This window comes from Phasianus colchicus, chromosome Z, assembly GCF_987193195.1.
Source record: "Phasianus colchicus chromosome Z, bPhaCol1.hap1.1, whole genome shotgun sequence".
Taxonomy (NCBI): domain Eukaryota; kingdom Metazoa; phylum Chordata; class Aves; order Galliformes; family Phasianidae; genus Phasianus; species Phasianus colchicus.
In genome coordinates this window covers 78,684,761-78,708,441 of record NC_143476.1, presented here as the reverse complement: position 1 = coordinate 78,708,441, position 23,681 = coordinate 78,684,761, and the positions used below count along the sequence as shown (strand labels likewise).

Below are 23,681 nucleotides of genomic sequence, written 5' to 3'. Positions count from 1 at the left end.
AAATTGTCACAAAAAATAATGTTTCCCATCCTTGAACAGAGTAAAATGTCATATTGACCTGAACTCAAGCATATTTAATACATTAAAGAAAAACACATTTTCTACTGCGCATGCATGTCAAAAGATCTCAGAGCTCAACAAGATATCTTACAACAGGTTAACCAATGCAATTGATTCCTCCTGCACTTTGAGACTGGATCTCCAGTACTTATATCCCCTTGGAAATACAGATCTCAGCAAGCCTAGTGTCATTCCACTGAAACAGATCTGGGGAAAGACAGGTGGAATAATAAATCCTAAGACAGAAACAGCAGTATTGTAGAACACAAGATAATTCTAAAGCAAAGTACAACATCTGTTAACAAGAAATACCTGTCATACTTAAAGAATTCATGCTGGAAATCATTAATTATACCTTTCTTAAAGTATGTCAGAAAATTATTAACAAGATGTAAGCAGCTAGCTGTCTAGGCAACCCACATGAAATGATCAGCAAAGAGTCTGGGGTGCACAAGCAGGAATGCAGCAGAACTGGGCAGAAAAATAACTCCACCTTAGTAGCTGACAGTACTATTATCAGTACTGAAGACACTCCTGTTGGTCACATTTGTGAAGTTTCAGAAAACAACAGAGAGAGAAGGATATAAAAGGGGTAGGGCTGAAAATATTTTACAGTTAGAATCATTAAGACCTCAATCTGTTTATCATATCAGCAGAACTGAGAAGTTATCCCACAGTAAGCAAATGCCAGCTTCAGATAGGCTTTTAATCTAGCAGAAGAGAGCAAAAGCACTGGATGGAATCTAAACTAATTACAGTAAAAAGACATGTATACCAGTGAGAGTGATTAACCACTGGAACAAGCCCAAATAGAATGATAGGTTTTCCATCTTTTACTTTGTTCATATCATGGCAGGATACATTTTTTGATCAAAAATACCTTCCAAAATTCAAGTTACACTGTTTCACTGTACTTAAAAGAACTGAACAGAGACATACTCATAGAATCATAGAATTGCTCAGGTTGGAAAAGACCATTAAAGATCATCAAGTCCAAATGCAGCCAAACCATACTACCCTACCTCTAACAACACTCCACTAAATCATGTCCCTGAGCAGCACATCCAAACAGTTTTTCAACACATTCAGGGATGGTGAATAGCCTAGTATCCATTCTTCCAACTTAATGTTTGATAAAGCTCTACTTCTGAAAAAGAAATTGCTTCCAAAAGACTGAATAAAACTGGAAGTATACAAACAAGCAGAGAAGGGAAATAAGTAACCCAGCAGAGTAGCTACCAGAATTAACAAATCGTTTTTGTTTATTTACAGCATTCACTTTAAAGGGAAAAATTCAGCTCAAAACTAGAAACACAGAAGGATGTGCTTTTTATTTCTGCTACCTAGTTACTTGCCTCAGATTGGTGCTTTGTGCTAGACAAGCAGATGTTGCCATCATGAATCTGGGTGTACATGAATAAAGCTCCAAGTTCAAACTCAGAAAGGGAACACCAGATTGAGAAACTGCAGTCCTGCATATCCCACATTATTACTGCATTACTCTGAAGACAGGTCTGACCTGTAGCTCACAGTGCCAGGAAGGCGCAGGGAAGGCTTCAAATCTCCACTCCTGTCTGTTTATATTAAGTTAAATGGTCTCTGGATGGGAAAAAAAAAAAAAAAAAAAAAAAAAAAAACCACCCACAAACAAACAAAAGAAAAAAAAAAAACAACAAAGCTGGGAACAGATATCAGAAATCCCTGCTGTAAAGGGAGAATCTGAATTACTAGCCTATTGAATCTTTTTTTTTTTCCTATCTCTCTGTGAGACTGAGAATTTCACCCTCCAGCCTTGAACAATGCAACTAAGAAGCCCAATGAACTTTTAAGCAGTCACCTCAGCTACCTTGAGATTAGCCCTAGACAGGCACAAACTGATAACTCTCAGTACTCCAGATACCCTAGATGCAGTACTGAGACATCTCTATTCAACACCATGAATTTGAACTCTCAAATCCTAAACACAGCATTCTGAATTCATTTCAGAAGAAAGATACTTAAAAATCAACCCAAGGTATTGTATTTAGCTAGCAATTTCTCTTAAATCTCTGCTTATGCCTCTTTGCCCATTAATTAGTCGTACAGAGTTGTAAAGTAATATTAATTATCTTGCAAAAGCATGTCAGTTATAGCAGTATATAGCTGCACCAAGACGGACAAAGATCTGAAGGCAGATCTTCCAAAGATTACATGGAACTATGCCAAGAAAAAATGTCACCTAATTGTTGCTCCCTATCAAGAAAATTCTACACTATTACACGTGGATAGAAGAGTAGAGAGGGAGAATGAAATGGCATTCAGGTGGAAGACTTTGATCTACTTAGATTCTCTAAGCACCAGACTTAAGTATGAAAAGTGAGCAGCTAGAATGAAGGGAAGAAGAAAGATTTTTTATTTCACTTTCAAAAGGAAAAATAATTTTTAGCCTTTCTAAAAAAACAACATGAAGTTTTCACAAGTCAGTAGAAGTCATTTAACAAATTCTGTGGTATATTTTGCTATAGCACTACACCACACAAAGAAATAACTCTCTAAATGTGTTATCTGGGGATGTTTATGTACCAAATATCTTATTCCAGAGGTTTACAAAAACAAACAAACAAGCACATGAACTAAGAAGGGACACCTCCAATTTAAGTCTCCTCTAACTTAGAATTTACTGAAAGTGCACTAGAAGAGTTTCTTTTCATTTTACTGTCAATTATATTTGGCTTTTATTAAATATATAAAAAATTTACCAGGGAGTTATACCAGTGGTATGACCCAGGAGGTGGCTAAGCACCACACAGTTGTTTGCTCACTCTTCCTCTCAGTGGAATGAGAAAAAGCTAACAAAGCAGTCTACCAATATTACTAAGTTCTAACAACTTTCATGTCACCTTCAAAGTAGGGTACTCCACATAGTTTTAGACAACAAGGATAAAAGACTGAAAGATTGGAAGAAAATATAGATGACCTAGCCCAACTTCTTTCTCAAGGCATAACCAAATGCCTGCATCTATTTGATTGACATTCATATCATTTATTTTTAGAGACCTCCTCTATGATAAAGCCACAATATGCTCAATATATGTTTTTATGTGCTTATTATCAGGTCTTACATATAATCTTCATTATTTATTTCCTTGAGGCCTCTTGTGAATTCTCTCAAGCACAGGCTAAGTCTACTGTTTTTTCTTTAATCCACATATTTTTTTTATTTAATAAATATAAAACTTTTCAAAGGCTCAATACAGCAAACAAAGTCCAAGCCATAATCAGATGAAAAGTGATAAACTGATCACTAAAACTGAACACAAAGTCAGTAGGAGCTAGTCAAAGAAGACAGATTGGACCACAGTTCCGTATAAGAAATTCACCAATTAATGTGAAAAAAAAAAAAGAACTCTGTCCCCAGAATGGCATGCAAGCCAAAGGGGTTTGTTGATTACAGGGATGTAGATCTTACTGTGTTTCATCTCCTTACCTCCACCACAGTTGTCTTGGCAGCTTTGCACATTGGTTGATTGAAGTTTCTAGCAGTTTTCCTGAAATATAAAAAAATAAATAAAAATAAAAATTATAAGTTCTAAAACTTTAAAAGTAAAGACATTTCAGAACCAAGTTGATACAAGAATCTCTGTAATATGAACATCACGAATATTAGTTTTGAATATCTAAAATTCTAATAAAAATAAGAAGGAGAAAAAATATGTCAAAATGTCTAAGATACATAAAAAATAAAATTACATTTTTCTACATTAGAGAATATTTACAGCTCTTTTGACTTTTAATCAACACATTGTCTAATTGAAATTGGGAATGCTACTGATATAATTTATCAGATTCAAGAGCAGCAGCAAGCTGGGCTGTGTACAATATCATCATATTACTTTTCTGCACAAAGAATAAAATTCATTTCCATGAGGAAGCAAGCACACCATCCCAAATCCTATATATGCCTTCATAATTTAGACTAAGTAGCTACATGGACTTAGACTTGCATTTTGCACAGTAGAAAACTTAATTAAATTCTCTTGATTGAAACAGCTGTTCTAGTTTTGGCACCCAATGCAAGATTCTGGTATTCATCCTAAGGACTTAGGACTTCTGTAACAAGGAAAAGAACCTCTAGGGAGTAAAAGCAAGACATGATATGCATAACCATGCTGAGATATGCACCAACATCTTAGACAGAGGACTAAACAAGTGATCCATTTCAGTCCTTCTGTACTGTCTAGAAAGGAAATAAAATTATGGGACAAAACATTTAAGAAAAAATTGTATGTATTTTGATGAAGTTCCACTCTCTTGAAAGGTGGAATTCTGTTTTTGTTGCTTTTATTTTTCTTCAAAATGCATGAAAACAAGACACCAAATAAGTCAATATCTCCTTTTTCTCCCCCTTTCCATAAGGACAGTTTTTTTCCAGACCATTCTTGTTTCCCAATACCTTTTCCTCATTTTTGCACCCCTTAGTCTAATGACCATGCCTAGTACTATATCCATGCTGAACTTTGAGATGCTGCTGCCACCTCGTGGCTTCATGAGGGGTAGGGAACAGAAACGACCAAATCCCAACGTGCCAAGCATTTTTACACTAATTCCTACTGCAGCTACCTACAGAATGGAAACTAGGCCCCAAAACACATATCTTGAGACATTCTCTTTTACTGGCAATACACATAATCTATGAAGTCTTTAACAGACGCTTCAGAAGGGACAGTCCGTGGCTGTGTTAAAACAAATGTAAGAATACAAAAGTATGAAAGAAAAGACTTTGAGTTTATATCATTTACTTAGTTCTCAAATACAAGCCTTAGCAATAGTGATTGCAGGAAATAAATCCTTCAACCAGGCAGAATAGAAAATAAAAAGGAAATAAAGTTTCAAAACTGAATTAAAATAGCAAGGGAATTAATTTAGATGGGAGAAGGTAGAAAAAAATAAAAAATTCAGTGTGTCATCCCAAGTGACTACTTTTCTGAGCAAAAGATGCTTTCAAGATTGTACTGGATAATCTGCCAGTAAAAGAAACTAACATAAAATTATTGTTAAATAGAGGCAAAAGGTTACTAGAAGAAACAATTCGGCATGGAAATGAGAAGAGGTAATACGGTAGATTGCAACTCTGTTCAAAATGATTATTTACAGCCACCAACCATCTCAAGAAAGGCTGAGGGATCTGGGGTTGAATATCTGAATACTTAAAGGAGCTCCTGATAAGGAGGAAGACCAATATTTTACACAGTCCAAATGAGAGGAACTTGTTTTAGAGTTAAGAAAATTATTTCAGAAGTAGTTGTCTTCTGTAAAAGAAAAGGTTTTACTCCTGGAGACCTCTCTTCATCATATTTGAAAAGTCATGGCTGTGACTGGAAAAAGGGAAACATCACTTCCATTTTTAAGGAGGGCAGAAAGGAAAATCTGGGAAACTACAGGCTGGCAACCCTCACATAAGTACTCGGGAAGATGATGGAACAGATCCTACTGGAAGACAAGTTAAGACACATGTGAGACAAAGAGGTTATTTGAGACAGCCTGTGCAGTTTCACCCGGGGATAGATCATGCCTGACTAACCTGGTGGCCTTCTACAACAGAGAGACAGTATCAGCAGACAAAGGGTGTGCAACTGATGTCATCTACCTGAATTTGTGCAAGGCCTTTGACATGGTCCCAAACCACATCTCTATTTCTAAGCTGGAGAAATATGTATTTGAAAGCTGGACTATTAAGTGAATAAGGAATGTACAGTGTGTAGAATTGCAAGTGTAGAGTTTTGCACCTAGGCAGGAATAACCGCATGCACCAATACAGGATGGGGCTGATCTAGCTGGAGAAGAGATCTGCAGAGACGGACCTCGGGGTCCTCGTGGACAAACAGGTTCACAATGAGCCTGCAGTGGACTAGAAGGCCAATGGTATCCTGGGATGCATTACAAAGGGGGCAGCCAGCAGGTCAAGGGAAGTGATCCTCCCCCTCTACTCTGCCCCGCTCAGGTCTCACCTGGAGTACTGTGTCAAGTTCTGGGCTCACCAGTACAAAAAAAAAGGCAGGGATCTCCTGGGCTCCATCAAAAGAGGGGTGGCCAGCAGGGACAGGGAGGTGATTGTTCCCCTCTACTCTGCTCTTGTGAGGCCCCATCTGGAGTACTGCATCCAGGTCTGGAGCCCCCAGTACAAGAAAGACAGGGAGCTGTTGGAGAGGGTCCAGAGGAGGGCCACAGAGATGATCAGGGGACTGGAGCACCTCCCCTATGAGGACAGGCTGAGGGAGCTGGGCTTGTTCAGCCTGGAGAAAAGAAGGCTGCGGGGTGACCTCACTGCAGCCTTTCAGTACCTAAAGGGAGCCTACAAAGAGGAGGGGAATCAACTCTTTGAAAGGGTGAGTGACAGCAGGACAAGGGGAAATGGTTTTAAGCTGAGGAAAGGGAGATTTAGATTGGACGTCAGGGGGAAATTCTTTACGGAGAGAATGGTGAAGTACTGGAACAGGCTGCCCAGGGAGGCTGTGGATGCCCCGTCCCTGGAGGTGTTCAAGGCCAGATTGGATGGGGCCCTGGGCAGTCTGGTCTAGCATTAGGTGGAATGGTTGGTGGCCCTGCGTGTGGCAGGGGGGTTGGAGATTCATGATCCTTGAGGTCCCTTCCAACCCTGGCAATTCTGTGATTCTGTGATTCTGTGAAAAGAGTCCAGCAGAGGGCCACAGAGATGATAAAGCGCCTGGAGAATGGCTACAAGACCTGGGTCTGTTCAACCTTGAGAAAAGAGTCATAAAATGGCCTGGGTTGGAAAGGACCTCAAAGATCATCTAGTTTCAACCCCCCTGCTATACACCAACCACCAGCTCAGGCACCTCAGAGCCACATCCAGCCTGGCCTTCAATGCCTCCGGGGATGGGGCATCCACAACTTCCTTGGGCAAACTGCTCCAGAGTGTCATCACCCTCTGTGTGGAAAAACTTACTCCTAATATCTAACCTAAACCTCCCCTTTCTCAGTTTAAAACTATTTTCCCTTCCCCTATCATTATCAACCCATTTGAACAGTCATTCTCCTTACTCTTTATACACTCCCTTGAAGTACTGGAAGGCCACAAAGAGGTCTCCCTGGAGCCTTCTCCAAGCTATACAAAGTCCAGTTCCCTCAACCTTTCCTTGTAGGAGAGGTAGGAAAGGTGCTCCAGCCCTCTGATCAACCTAGTGGCCCTCCTCTACACCCACTCCAAGAGCTCCATGTCCTTCCTGTACTGGGGACCCTAGGCCTGGAAGCAGTACTACAGATGGGGCCTCACAAGAGCCGAGTAGAGGGGGACAATCACCTCCCTCTCCCTGCTGCCCACTCCTCTGTTAATGCAGCCCAGAACACAGTTGGTCCTTCCGGGCTGCAGGCGCACACTGCTGACACATGTCCAGCTTCTCGCGCACCAGGACCACCAAGTCCTTCTCCACAGGGCTGCTCTCAAGGGGCTCTTCACCCAGTTTGTATAAATACCTGGGACTACCCCAGCCCAAGTGCAACACCTTGAAATTGGCCTTGCTGAACCTCATTAGGTTCACATGGGCCCACTTCTCCAGAGGACAGGCTTCCCTTCCCTCCAGTCTCTTGACTGCATGGCTCAGCTTGGTGTCATCTGCAAACTTGCTGAGGGTGCACTCAATACAACTGTCTACGTTGATAAAGATGTTGAAGAGCACTGGTCCTAAGACTGACTCCTGGGGGACACTGCTTGTGACCAGCCTCTATCCTGACACAGAACCATTGATTACAACCCTTCAAAAGAATACTGAGAGGGGATCTGATCAATGTCTATAAATATGTAAGGTGTGCGAGGCAAAGGGATAAGGCCACATTCTTTTCAGCAATGTGTGGTGATAGGACAAGGGGAAATGGCCGCAAACTGAAGCATAGGAAGTTCCACACAAGTGTGCATGAGAACTTTTTCACAGTGAGGGTGACGGAGCACTGGAACAGGCTGCCCAGGTGGGTTTTGGAGTCTCCTTGTCTGGAGATATTCAAGACCCACCTGGACACCTACTTGTGCAACCTGGTCTATGGTGCCTACTTTGGCATGGGGATGATCAAGTCCTGCTTTGGACTCAGTGATCTCTAGAGGTCCCTTCAAGCTCCTACAATTCTGTGATTCTGTGAATTGTTCAGTTCTCTATGCCCAGAGGGAGGCCAGTGATGAGTAGTGACCCCAGGGATCCATCTTGGGACCAGTACTCTTCAATATTATTATCAGTTACAGAGACAGTAGGAACTTGCACTCACAGCAAGTTTACTGATGGCACTAAGCTGAGCGGTGCAGCTGACACAACAGAAGGAAGGAATGCTACCTAAAGGGACCTAAACAATCTTGAAAGGCGGGCCCACATGATTTAATGAGGCTCAACAAAGGCTAAGTGAAAGGTATTGCACTTGGGTCATGGCAATCCCGGATATATACATACACACTTGGGAGAAAAACTGAACAGCAACCCTGTAGAGAAGGAATAGGAGATCTTGGTGGACAAAAAGGTGGACATGAGTCAGCAGTGTGCACTTGTAGCCTGAAAGACCAACTGTATCCTGGGCTAGATCAAAACAGGGGCAGCCAGCATGGAGAGGGAAGTGACTGTCCCCCTCTGCTCTGCCTTTGTGAGGCACCATCTGGAGTATAGTGCCCAGGCCTGGGGCCCACAGCATAAGAAAGTCAGGGAGCTTTCAGAGAAGGTCCAGAGGAGGACCAAAATGATGACCAGTGGGCTGGAGCACCTCTCCTGTGAGGAAAGAATGAGAGAGCTGGGCTTATTCAGCTTGGAGAGGAGAAGGTTGCAGGGAGACATCATTGCAGCCTTCCAGTATTTAAACAGGAGGGAAATCAACTTTTAACATGTGTAGAGTTATAGGGCAAAGGGGAATGATTTGAAATTATAAAGGAGGAGATATATTAGATGTCAGGGTGAAATTTTACACTGAGAGAGTGGTGAGGTGCTAGAACAGGCTGCCTGGAGAGGCTGCATATGCCCCATCCCTGGAACTGTTCAAGGCCAGGCTGGATGGGGCCCTGAGGAATCTGATCTAATGCTCGATCTAGCAGTCAGCAACCATGTTCACGGCAGTGGGGCTGAACTACATAATCTTTGCGGTCCCTTCTAAGCCATTCTACAATTCTGTGTTAAGAATTAGGTCAATTAAGCTCCCTCCATTTTCCAAGTATTTTAATATTATACTAACTATATAATGTATAGAAATAATGCAGTTATGTAAATACATGCGTATGTATATACTTGAATACATCTATGAAACAGTACTTTAACCCCCATCTTTTATACAGATTTTTTTTCACTTAACTCCTTGTTGTTCTCAATATATATAACAACAAGCTGCATTATTCAGCACCTTCACATAGTAAACTGCAACTAATTGCTATAACACTTACCTAATCATCTGAGAGCCATAAAACAAATGAATAAAAACCAGGCATTAAACATATGCAAATCTCTCCTGCCACAGTTCAGGAAAAAGTAGAGGACAAATGTAACAGCCCAAATAAATTACGTTATCTCTAGTGCAGTGTCTTTGCTCTTCATAAAAAGATGTTTAAATTCATATGATGTCTCCCCCTGCATGACTGAGAACAAACAAACTTCAAATACACTTCTCTGAGGACAGAATCAAGCATTCACAACACTGTCTGGTCAGAAAACTGACTCGGCTTCCTTCTGTCCTGATATACATGATTCTACACCTCTTGTATCAGCCTTCAGCTGCACAATAAAAATGGCCCAAATTAACACAGAAATGGAAAGAAACAACATCACTACCTTTCTCCACAGTCAACATTAATGAATATGGCATAGCAGACCAAAGTCGTAACTACTATGTTTTATTTAATAGCTGCATTTGAATTCTCAGACATCTTTAGAATAAGCATTTTTTTTTTTTTTTAATAGCAGTACAATAGCAGTAAGGAAAGACAACATGAATGACACTGAAATCAGTAAGACTTTATTTTGCCATCACATGGGAGACAAGGCTTCTTCTTATCTTTCATTATTTAAACAATTAAAAAAAGGTTTTCCAACTAATAAACAAATCATACCTGAAAATGATGTTTCCTGCACGATCAGCCTTCCATGCCTTCACGAGAGCAAAATCTCCTGTAATGGACTTTTCCAGAATAAAGTGACGACCATCAAACTCTCGCACCTACAGAGAAAAAGTACAATATTGAGATGTAGGTTTCTTCAAACAGATCTCTCATGTAGTATTTATTTTGCAGGGATAATTTTACAAACTATTTTATTTAGACTTTTTGCACTATATGCAATTCTATCTGAATAAATGTAAGTCAAGTGTATAACCACAGAAAAGCACAAAGAGGTTGTAAACCTCCCGTTCATCCTAGGCTGTCTGTTTAACAAAATACCACAAGAACTATGCACAGAATAGAACAAAATACATATTCCCACTGCTCCATCAACTGGAATTAGACATGCTCTTTGCAGATAATTAAAAAACAAATTGCTAAAGCAGAAGTATTGAAAAGCTTTGTAATTACTGCCCATCAGCTGAAGCCCCAAATCTAAGTAAAGAAAATTTGAGGCTGAGTACACAATTCAGATCATCTGACAGGCTGAATTTCATTTGGTTTTCACTATCTTTATGATCAATACTTGCAACAGTAATGTGCAGAAAGTCAGAACATGTAACAGATGACCAGGTACTATGCTAGCAGCTTTTTAAAATGAAATGCATTTTTCAAGAATAAATACAAAATTTCTTCTTTTCAAGGCAAAAATTCTCCTGGTTGACTAGAGACCAGAGACACACAATCTCTCATAACAATTGGGGTTGGGAAGCAAAATAGGGCATGAATTATATTCCATGTAGAAAATTAAGTCTAAGAAAATAGTATTCTAGCAGACTTATCACTAGATTATTTTTAACATAATTACATTTTCTTCACAGTCACAAGTGAAGCTCAGTACTGAACCACTTTAAAGAAAAGAATCAGAATTGAATTCAAATTGAAATATTCAACAGGGATAAACTCATTTTTGCATTCATTAGTTTACTGATGTCCAACAAGACTTTGCTAAACAATTTAAATAGGACATTGTCATGCATTCATGGAGGGAGTTCAGTCTACCAAAGACAAGTTAATTGAACTGTCTCTCCCCTCACAAGTTCTCTGTTAAGGAGCCTGAAATTACTGAAGATCCTCCAGCCACACTGTGGCTTCTTCAGGAACGTTGGTCTTCTTCATCTGGCTTTGAATGAGAGCTACCTAAATCTACTGGATTCACATCCAAGACCTCAGTTCCAAACAACACAGATATACCAGGAAAATCAACACCTAATCTCTTCATTAGGCATTTCCATTATTAGGTATAGCATTGGATCATAGCAGAAATGAAACAATAACAACAACAAGAAAGAAAACAACAATTTACTGGCCTAGAAAAAATGTGGTGAATATTTGGTGATAGCTGCCATCAACTAGACAGGACACAAATCATACACAGAAACACTGAATAGTATTTATTCAAACAATGCAGTATGTTAGAGTATACACAGTACTGCTGTAGCATAATTTAAAACTTATCAGAGGGGAGAAAATATGGTAAAAGCATATCAAAAGTTAGTTTTATGGGCCTGTGGAGATAGATTTGAGATTTATAAAATGCCATTTGCATTTTAAACTGATTCAATCAAGTTACATGAGGGATGCTACTGGCTTTGCAAAAGACTGAGAAAAACAAGAGATATTCTTCACAAATATTCACAAATATTCTTCACAAAAGATAAAAAAAAATGCTTATCAAAATCATAAAGTATTTCAACAAACAAGATTCCTTCATATAGTAAAATATCATAATGCCATAATAAGAAATCCAGGGAAAAACAACTATTCTAATGATTCAATAATGAAAATATCAGTGCCAGTGTAGAAAAAAAATCAATGCCATCCAGAGGGACCTGGACAGGCTGGCAAAGTGGCCAACTGTGTTCTGGGCTGCATTAACAGAGGAGTGGGCAGCAGGGAGAGGGAGGTGATTGTCCCCCTCCACTCGGCTCTTGTGAGGCCCCATCTGTAGTACTGCTTCCAGGCCTGGGGTCCCCAGTACAGGAAGGACATGGAGCTCTTGGAGTGGGTCTAGAGGAGGGCCACTAAGATGATCAGAGGGCTGGAGCACCTTTCCTACCTCTCTTATGGGTAAAATGGGCATGTTTAGCTTGGAGAAGAAAAGGCTCCAGGGAGACCTCATTGTGGCCTTCCAGTACTTGAAGGGAACGTATAAATAGGAGGGGAAATGACTGTTCAAATGGGTTGATAGCGAGAGGACATGGGGGAATGGTTTTAAACTGAGAAAGGGGAGGTTTAGGTTAGATATTAGGAGTAAGTTTTTCCACACAGAGGGTGATGACACTCTGGAGCAGTTTGCCCAAGGAAGCTGTGGATGCCCCATCCCCGGAGGCATTCAAGGCCAGGCTGGATGTGGCTCTGGGCAGCCTGGTCTGGTGATTGGTGACCCTGCACGTAGCAGAGGGGTTTAAATGAGATGATCTTTGTGGTCCTTTTCAATCCAGGCCATTTGATGATTCTATGATAAAAACGAAAGTTACCTTTACCCATGAGATGTTCTTGAGGTAAGCGATTACACTTGTTGCAGCATAATGAGAAGAGTGCTAACCTCATCCATTTCTTCAAAAAAGTCATAGTACTTGAAACCTATTCCCTTCTTCAGAATTTCCACCTAATTTCAAGTTCATGTTTCTCTGTTGGAGATCACAGAGATTTCTTTGTAATTTTAAACACTCACTCTAAATAGTATTTCAACTTTTGTCAAATTTTTGTCAAAGTTTCCTGGATGCATTAACTGAGCTTTTTGTGGTTTAACAAGAAAAAGCCCAGTCTCTTCTAACACCAACGCTGTAGGTACAGCTGCAGATATGGCCATAGAATTGAGTAAAGAATCAAGAAAGTTTTTCACCTGAGTCAGTTTCTTGATGTTAAGATACTCAAAGCTCCAAGAACTGTAACACACTGCAGGGGACAGGAATGAGCAGAAGGAGGACAATTAATGTAACTAGTACCAAGCCACACCATTAATCTAACATACCAGAAAAAAACTTAAACAGCCATTTGTCTTGGAATTCTGTAAGAAATTCATTTTCAAAAGCAGACTTCCTAAAAACAAATTGACATCTTACCTCTCTTGGCTGGCTAGCAATAGCAATGGTGCCATCCGAATTGTATTTGATAGGTGCCCCCCCTTCCTGTACCAGTGTCCCATAACCTGTACTGGTGTAAAATGCTGGGATTCCTGCTCCTCCTGCTCTAATACGTTCAGCAAGCGTACCCTGTGGAAAAAAAAAAACACATTGAAGACCTAGTCACTTAGAAATAACAGATCGAACTCAGATGAATGATTTGATTGGACTTACTTTTATATTATGTTATTTGTAATTTTGACCTTTGAACTCAGCAGACTGTCATATGTACTGCTTCTTCCCACTTTAGCTCTCCTTTGTGGAACTGGCACTGCATATAGTAATAAGTGCTTCACTTCCAGCCACCAAATGTTCAAGAGCCCACTGTAACTCAACTCAATGTCAACTACCAGGATTATGCTGTGCTTTTTGCAACTCTTCTCCTTTAGCTTGTTTCTCAGTCCATTACTCTCCCTTAGAAGAGTGCAGAGCTCTTTTTCCTACATGGATACGTATGATGATAATTTTTAACTTTTGTCATCAGTACAGTATGTTAACTTCTTCTTAAGATGTTGGATAATTAAACAAATTCCTTTTTTCAAATTGAAAGAGTCACACTCAACAGACTGAAAAAGGAAGAGTGGTCTGGATACTCTCTGCAAAGAATGCCCCAAACTTGATAGAACTATTTCATTTGAATGTATTTGAGTGCCCATCTGTACTGTATTCTACGTTCATCGACTACATAGTTAATAACAACTCAAATTCTTTGTTAGCACTCATTGCAGACTGATGGTCAAAGTTGTATCTGCCTGCTTTTCACTGATGTCCTTTCCCAAATATTTTTTTCTGGACTTGGAGCAAGAAAAGGCCATCACAGTCAATTATCAAGTATGACCGCTTCCAAAACATGGGTTGTGTTTTCCTCAGTAATTTCTGGAAGAAACACAGTGAATTCTCGTAGGTTGCAAAGTGGTGACAAAAAAAAAGACAGTTATAAACCATGCAATGATACTAAGCTCTGAGTTTCAAGCAGCCCTGGCATTTCTAGATCTCACCGTGACCTCTCCCTCACTGCAAAACAAGGACATAGTGCTCTCCAGTTTAGTCTGAAGCCATAAAAAAATCTGAACAGCATTTTCCAAAAGGCTATTTTATCTTAACAAGAACATATCAAATCCCTGCATCTCTTAACACATTACTGACATTCACTGTTCACCAGTGTGCACTGCAGACCCACAACTGTCATTCAGGATCTACTCAGCTTGTGAGCACAGTCCACAAAGCAAATCACAAGCCTAAGGAGTACAAGATCTTTTGGGTGGAATTACCAAACATGAAGTAGGAGGATGCAAAAGATGAATTCTGAGTTAACACAGTGGTGAAAAGTGTGACTTTTGAAAGATGAGAAGTACCTGCTTATTTCCATGCCAGCTGACAAGAGTATAGAGATTTCCTGTCTACCTCTGTGCTTCTCAGAGACATACCAAAGAAACACAACCCAAGGGCTTCTTCATAAAACTTTATTACTGTTGCTTTTCCCAGTGGTTTAAATAAATAGCTGTTTAAAGATCAAAGGCTTTGCCTCACTAACATGCTGTAGAATTAGATCTAAACAGAATATGACGGATACTCATAATTTTAGATTGCATTGTATTCTAGCTATGCAAGTACCTTAGCAGTGCTAAAATACTGAAAGCAGGCATGTTCAACCTGTGGCCCACATGCAGCCCACCCCAGCTGGCACTGCGGCCTGGCCCCTGTTCTGTGCCATCATCTGCCCCCACCGAGCAGCTCGAACACATGCACCACTCTGCAACAGACAAACATCAGTGCATAGTGAGTCTGAGCTGCACCAGGATGCAGGGAGGGTGCTCAACTCACACCAAAGCACAGTGCGTGTTTTGATTCACTGGCTGAACAGTGCTGTGAACAGCAGAAAATACATAGCCATGCTTTCCGTTTTGATAAAGGAACTTGAGAGCAGGTTTCAAGATTTTTTATTTGCAACTCCATTTTCAGTTGGCATTACCTAGGAATTTTCACATTACCTAGGAATTTTCAAATGGAATGCAGAGTTGTAATCAGACAGACTCAACTCCAAAATTCGAATGTGTCTTTACTTTTATAAACTCCATCTTACCAGAGAAAAATCTCTCCCTTCACAGTCACACCTCATTCTCTTTTTGACAGTATGCACACTTGTGAACAACTGATTTCAAGGATGAAGTAGAGGAGGAGTAAAATTTCATCAGAAGTCTCTGACAACACCTTGAGAATTGCAGCCACTGCCATTGAACAAGCCTGTTGCACTGGTGTCACAAAAAAAAGGTAAAATATCCCACTTGTTCTCTGCTTTTGCTGCTCTCTTGTTTCCGTTTTAATAAAAAATATTAACTATTAAAATGAGTTTTGTTTCTTATATACACAAATTATATTACATATTTTATGAGAGCTGCTCCAAAAGTAATACTTGCTATTTTATTACATTGGCCCACAGTGTCAGAGGCAGATGTTGATAGTATGGCAGTAGAGGCTGAACCTTCCCATCAATATTCCATAACCTGTTGCTGTGTGACAGATGGCAGCAAAGAGGCAGTCTGACAAATTGGTTTCTGACATGGGAGCTTGCATGAGGCAAAGATGTATCACTGAGTTCCTCCATGCAAGAAAGAAAAAATGGCACCCATTGACATTCATCAACACTTGCTGAACATTTACAAAGATGAAGCAGTGAATTCTAGTACAATGAGGCAGTGGGTGGTATATTTCAGCAGTGATGACAGCAACAGTGGGTCACTTGTTGCAGACCGCTGCAAGCACAGCATGCAGGCTCTTGTTTACTGCTGCTGAAAATGCACAGCTAATGGTGGTGACTATGTTGGAAAATAGTGTTTTGTATCTGAGATTTTGCTCTATCAAATACTGTACTATGCTCTTTGTATTAGTTATAGTTCCATGGAAACACCGGAGGCATTACTTTGGAGCAGCCCCTATGTATGTGGTACAAAACAATTCCTGTTCACTCAGTTTGGCCCAGCAAAACTGAAATCTTGGACATCCATGACTTAAAGCTATGGTGCTATAAAGTGAAATTGTAAATTGTAAATCTCATACTGAGATTTAACACACAATTTAACTAACAAGAACAAAAAACTTAAGGTGTTCTGAACCTGAAGTCTGTTCTTTCAAATCCTACCCACTAGATGGCAGATACTGCTCAAACACCTTTCCGAAAAGCACAAAAAGCTACTGTCACTTTGGTAATACAGGGATTTTCTACCTTTATTCCCACTGTATGGGCCACAGCAGACATACTTCACCTGTTTATCTACCATCCAGAAGGAACTATGAAAAACAAACATTGTGCTAAAACATAGATAAGTATATATATTTACTTCAGATGAATGTAAGGTATACCATGCATAAGTTACAAAAATTTACAAGTTACAAAATTTAACTGATCAGACCTCACAGTTGCAGTCTATAACTTATGATCCTAAAACAGCAAATGCCATCTGTTTTTACAGAGAAAATATTAAGATTGCACATTAATTTTAAAAAGCAGTTAAGGAACATTCTAATCATTTTTTCAATGAAAACATACCACAGGTCTAGATAGACTCCTTACCTGAGGTGTAAGTTCAACTTCAAGCTCACCAGATAAATACTGGCGTTCAAATTCAGCATTCTCTCCAACATATGATGATACCATGCGTTTTATCTGCTTAGTCTGAAGCAGAAGACCAAGTCCAAAATTGTCAACGCTGCATAGAAAAAACACAAGGCAATACTGGGTAATTATAATAGTTTTGTTGTATATAAAGCATTTGATAAACTTTAATGATTTAAATAGAAAGGGTAGAGCTATCTTCACCCATTTCTGACATGAGGAATTGGACACAAACACACAAAACCAATACACTGATATTTAGGAATTCATTTCTCAGACCTCATCCCTTCTAAGGCATTGAAGAAATTCCACATGTAACACAGCTACGAACACCATCTTTACAAGTGATGATGTGTTACACAACATATCCTTTAAAAAGCCTTGCTCCTTTAAAAAGCCTCACTATCTAATACAGAGTCACACAAGATACAAACTGCATCTTAGTAAACAGAACTAAATTTTTGTTTAGACTCTTCCTATATAAAATTGCCAGTTAAAATGATTGTTTAGCAGCTCAAGAAGAAAGATACATTTATAGTGCTGGACTGTACCAAAAGAAAAAGAATATCTATATTATAACAATAAATGTTTCACCTTCTTATTAAGAAATCACCTACTGTAGCAAGAGACATTAACATTGTAATCAAGAAAATTAGAGAATTACATAATGGTTTGGTTTGGAAAGTACCTCAAAGCCCATTCAGTTCCAATCTCCTGCCATGGACATGGTTGTTATCCATCAAGTTGCAGAGGGCCCCAGCCAACCTGGACTTGAGCACCTCCAGGGATATCAACTTTTTTCACCGATAGAGATTAATAGGGCAAGGGGGAATGGTTTGAAATTAAAAGAGGGGAGATTTATATTATATGTCTAGGTGAAACTTTTCGCAGAGAGGGTGGTGAGGTGCTAGAACAGGCTGCTTGGAGAGGCTGTGGATGTTCCAGTCCTGAAGGGGTACAAGGCCAGATTACATGGGGCCCTGGGCAACCTGATCTAGTTCCTGATTTAGTAGTTGGCAACCCTTCTGGTGACATTGGGATTGGAACTAGATGATCTTTGTGGTCTCCTTTAGTACAAACCATTCGATGATTTTATCACACACTGTCTTTAACAATGCCAGTTTAATCTGAATGCCAAACATAACAAATCTCCTCTAGTTCCAATTCCTCTAAATGTTTCTAAATTCAAATCTTCTCAAGTGTTCTCAAGACAGACAGTCTTGAGCACTGTTAAAACTTTTATCATTCAATTGTGCTTACAGATAGGACAAGAATATGAAGTTTTTGTGATAAAGGGAATTTGCAAAAAAAAAAAAAAAAAAGCTACTTTAATTTGAGAAACCATTATGTTAAAATATAAAAGCAGAAATAAACAGAGGCCATACTACAAACATTTCCTTTTGTGTTTCTAATACAATATGCAGGATATTGGCAGACTGGTACAAGCTCTTAAGCTTTTCTGTTGGTCTCTAACAAATGAGTGGAGAAGTTTGGTCCTCCACTCTCACTATAGAAGAGATGCCATAACCCAGAATCACCTCACAAAAGCAATGTATATTTGCCATCAATTGTCTCTACCCAATAAGAAAATTATTCACAACTGGCTTCAAATTTCAGAACAAGAAATAGTGAAAAATATTAAGAATCCTATAAGGAACCAAATCCAGTGTTTGCATTATAAACACCCTATGGAAAACACTTAAAATAAAAAATTTTATTAATTGCTTTAATAAAGTACATCCTTTCTCAATATTAATTTTGTCCTCTTGGTATTCTTCACCTACAAGATACTGTTCTATTACTCTAGATAGTCAGAAATGAATTCTTACCACTAGTGGCCACAGAAGAAAGTAATGCCTTAGACTACTATTCTTCATGCACTACTCCACCTATTGTTAGGAATATCTCCTAACAATGGTGTTACATACTTCAGCAATGGGGGGAAAAGAAAGAAGGAAAGAATAAGTATAAATAAGGTATGTAAAAGTAATATTAAAAACAACAACAACACAACCCTATGTTCCCCATACAAATAATTAAATAAATATCATCTTAAAAATTCAGTCATGATGCTGAGTAAGCCAGGTAGTATTTGTTTGTACAATACATACGTGCAGATCAAAGGAAAGAACATGCTAGGAAATACCTAAACCTCATTTAAAACACATTAATACTCCATCAATTTAGGAGTGATTTTAAAATTTCAGCTGCAATCTCTTGGCATCCTTTCAAAAGGCCAGATTCAAAAAGTTACCATACACACATTTTTGTCTAGAAAAGCAGTATTTAATTTCTATTCTGAAGTTTAATATTGGTTGATTAACTTAGAAAACTGTTGTATTTCAGTTGTGGTACATAATAAACAGCATTTCACACTTCAGAAAGCTCCACAAACACAAATGGATCAATAAAGAGCATAAGCTTACTTCACACAGACTTTCAGCACCTCAGTACATGAGAAGCTTATTTCCTTAAGTTTCAAGGAGAATCAGGTGACCAGGAGAATGCTTCTGAAAGTCATTAACCCAAAGTCACTAACGAGATCACACTGTCCCTCTTTTCCAGGATGCACCCAGCCCATCTCACACTCTGATACAAAAGCACAGCACTCTTCCTGCCTGCCAGCACTGCAGTACTGGTTCCAGTGTTGCATGAGAAGGAAAAGGGGCTGAGCAGAGAGAACAGTACCAGCACCAGCTATTCCTTTCCTATCACAATACTCGAAACTACTACAGAGAGTAAGATACAAAGTCAGACTTCCCAACTGCATCAAGAACAAGGACTGTTTTAAGATTTGGCAACCTACTTCTATACACATTCAAGCAATTTGGAAACTACATGAGGAAGTAAAGCACCATTTTCTGGTATAATCAAATTTATTTTATGTACTCCAGATGTAAAAACATTTAAAAAAGCTTTCTCCTCTCCCTAACTCTGCCCTATAAAAGAAATCCAGCTCTGATGCAATACCATATAGTGGCAAGTGTCCCACTGCCAAAGCCTTTAGAAATGCGTGTTGCTTAGAAACAACCTATATTTCTAAATCCCTTCAGAAGAACTTTCAGCAACTTTGAAACAAACAAAAAAAAAGTAAAGTAGAATGAGGAGTCTTGGGGGCAAAGAAAGGGAGAAAAATAAAAATAAGCACAACCGTATGAATGTCACTCAACCAAGAGAACACCTAATAAAACTATCAAACTCTAACTTCTTGATGGATAAGAAACTGGTTGAAAGGCCTCAGACAGAGGGTGGTCATCACTGGCTCTATGTCCAGGTGGAGGCCGGTAACGAGCGGCGTCCCCCAGGGGTCTGTCTTGGGACCGGTGCTCTTTAACATCTTTATCAATGACATCGATGACGGAATCGAGTGCACCCTCAGCAAGTTTGCTGACGACACCAAGCTGAGTGATGCAGTTGACACAGTGGAAGGAAGGGATGCCATTCAGAGGGACCTCGAGAGGCTAGAAAGGTGGGCCCGGGTGAACCTGATGAGGTTCAACACGGCAAAGTGCAGAGTTTTGCACTTGGGCCGAAGGAATCCCAGGCATCCCTACAGACTGGAAGGAGCGGTCCTTGAGAGCAGCCCTGTGGAGAAGGACCTGGGGGTCTTGATAGATGAAAAACTTAACATGAGCCAGCAGTGTGCCCTTGCGGCTCGGAAGGCAAATGGTATCCTGGGCTGCATCAAAAGAGGGATGGCCAGCAGGGACAGAGAGGTGATTGTTCCCCTCTACTCTGCTCTTGTGAGGCCCCATCTGGAGTACTGCGTCCAAGTGTGGAGCCCCCAGTACAAAAAAGACAGGGAGCTGTTGGAGAGGGTCCAGAGGAGGGCCACAAAGATGATCAGGGGACTGGAGCACCTCCCCTATGAGGACAGGCTGAGGGAGCGGGGCTTGTTCAGCCTGGAGAAAAGAAGGCTGCGGGGTGACCTCATTGCAGCCTTTCAGTACCTAAAGGGAACCTACAAACAGGAGGGGAATCAACTCTTTGAAAGGGTGAGTGACAGCAGGACAAGGGAAAATGGTTTTAAGCTGAGGAAAGGGAGATTTAGGTTGGACATCAGGGGGAAGTTCTTTACAGAGAGAGTGGTGAGGTACTGGAACAGGCTGCCCAGAGAGGTTGTGGATGCCCCATCCCTGGAGGTGTTCAAGGCCAGATTGAATGGGGCCCTGGGCAGCCTGGTCTAGCATTAGGTGGGATGGTTGGTGGCCCTGCATGTGGCAGGGGGGTTGGAGATTCATGATCCTTGAGGTCCCTTCCAACCCTGGTGATTCTGTGATTCTCTTTATTAAAAAATAATAAGCAAATACAGCAGATCAGCTAATATTTGAGAGCAGTTGAATGGGGTTGTATAAGTAGAATACAGCACAGGAAAAGAAGTTAAATAACAGTCTGCAGAATTTTATAGTTGAGCAATGTTTTAAACTGTCCATAAACTATAGCCTCCTATGCACCATTCACAAAGTTTACACTGCTCTAAGTATTTCAAAACTTGCAAGCTATTTAACCGAAACAGGCAGACATGAGACTTCTGCAGGCAGAGCATATTCTGATTGCACATACCCATGAGAAAGGGATGGCAACAGACAGTTGTAATTATTGAAGAAATTTCTGCCTCCTTTTACCTAGATTTGTACTGTTTGCTTCCACAGTCAAAGCAGCAGCTATTGTAGCATATCATCTTTAGCAGGATTTTACAGATCTTCATGCCTGATCCCACGGAGATACGCTTGATCCTCTCATCTGCTGCAGGAAAGTACCCTCTCAATGAAAACTCTGCAGCTATAAAGATGTCTATAGGAAATTAAATAGAGTTGGATAAAAGTTCTCACACTCATCCAAAGCTGTTTCTCATTTCTTAATTAAATCTTTTTTCCATACATCAAAGAAGGTACATTTATTAAAAAATAAAATTGCATTGAGGATCAGTCACTAAGCACACAGGCCACGCAGCCTTATTTTCCAAATACAAAATTAATTCGATTACCAGGGGAATTTCATCTTCAAAGCAGCAGTGCAAAACTCAATTGCTTTTACTTATACATTTATTTTGTGTGTCAGTTTCTGAAAATAAATATTATGATATCCATCTTTTCTAGGGACTCAATTTGCATTCAGGTGCCCATCTGAAATAACTCCGCCATTTTTCATTCACATTAGTTTTTCTTTCATTTCCCTCCAAAACTTCATTTTCAACATTTCATTCTAATTTATTTTTTTCTTCCTTTCTGAATATCTGAAGAAAATAACATTTCACACAACCGCCTGAAAACTGTTGTCATTTCTATTCTCCCCACATTTTGCCCTTAACCAGACATCTCTATCCTGGAATAAAATTAAAAAACAACTACTGATTTAAAGAAGTTTCTTTCAATGTAAGGTTGTTTTCCTTTTTTTTCCTTCTTCTTCTTTTTTTAATAGTGATTGTTAGCTCTCTTTTTCCATATTGTGTTGCTTTCCTGGTCTTTTTGTTTGGAGCACGAAAGTTTCTTTGAACTTTACAGCTTCGTGCTGAAAAAGTTATAACTAAGTATATGTCTTGCAGGTAATGTCCCTCCTATCAAATAATAGGAAAATATCCTCCACTAAGTAAATGGAAAGAGTACATCCAGTATATATGAATCTGAGTTCAGTCACTTAAAAAATGAAACAAAGGTGAGCATATTAAAAAATGTGTTGCCCTGAAGAGGAAGGAAGTTGTCCAAGCTTTTATGCATGCCATCAGAAGTGCTATACAGAATGGTTTATCCTCAAAACAGCCAAGATTTCTAGAAGATTCCTATTCTGCATTAGGATGAAATCTGAATCTACAGAATACACGAAACAAAAACAGAATAAGAGATCTAAAATGGCACTCATCAAGAACGTAAGTAACCCAAGTTCATGGTCTCTATTCTACCAACACTGACCAGAAAATGGAGTAGCAATCAAGTGCATCTTGTTTAGCAACACATTAATTTCTATTTTTTTTTTTTAATCACTCCCAGATCAATGAAATCTTCCTGTCAAAAACTACTGACAGCCCTTTTAATTAAAAAATTAACCAAAGAAGACCCCCAGCTGGATATAGTCCACAGATTTCAAGTATACCTACAAGCAGTCAAAACTACATGCCAATATTGCACTCCAAATAACTTACAGGTATCTGGCAGTTCTCAGACCTTTATGACTTTGGACTCTGAAGCAAAATACATTATGCAGCATCACAGGGAAGATGATTATATCAAGTTTGCAAGCTCCACACACCAAGAAGCCCCACACAGACTAATGAAGTAGAAATAGAACATTGATTATGAAAAAAGTAAAACAAAACTGACACTTGGGATATCAAACTACTCTGGCAAATGACATACTCTCTTTGAGTAAATAAAGGTAATTGTACTCTCCTCCCTGCAGTTGTATGTACGTCGATAGTGTCCAAGAAAAGTAGATGTCTACAAATAAACAGCCAGTTTCCTTACTGGGAACATTTCAAAATACTAGTGAGCAGCATCAATTAGCACTATTACTTTTTTCCACGTCTCTTAAAAACAAGTCTTTCTATATACTTGCTGTCCAAGGGTTCTCCAGGATCTGAGGTGGATATTTCTAGGAGATCACACCAAGGCTAGAAGTCACTGGTCACAAAAGATTAACGTATATATTCGGGTTTTGTTGTATCAAAAGACACTAGCCTAAGAAGAGCTAATATGTTGACACACCCGACTTTCCTCCTTCAACAGTCTGAGGATTGGAAGGATGAGAAGGTAATTACATCACCCCAGAG

General features: G+C 39.6%; 1 protein-coding gene across 2 annotated transcripts in view; it reads right to left on the bottom strand.

The window, feature by feature from the left end:
- Positions 1-23,681, bottom strand: part of OXCT1 (3-oxoacid CoA-transferase 1) — a 92,643-nt gene that overhangs the window by 55,803 nt on the left and 13,159 nt on the right. For both annotated transcript variants that reach the window (XM_090130681.1, XM_090130680.1), the window contains exons 4-7: positions 16,874-17,009; positions 13,243-13,392; positions 10,127-10,233; positions 3,527-3,587 (exon numbers count right to left, since the gene is read on the bottom strand). In XM_090130681.1, the coding sequence (XP_089986807.1) occupies positions 3,527-3,587; positions 10,127-10,233; positions 13,243-13,392; positions 16,874-17,009 (454 nt within the window). The remainder of the gene's footprint in view (positions 1-3,526; positions 3,588-10,126; positions 10,234-13,242; positions 13,393-16,873; positions 17,010-23,681) is intronic.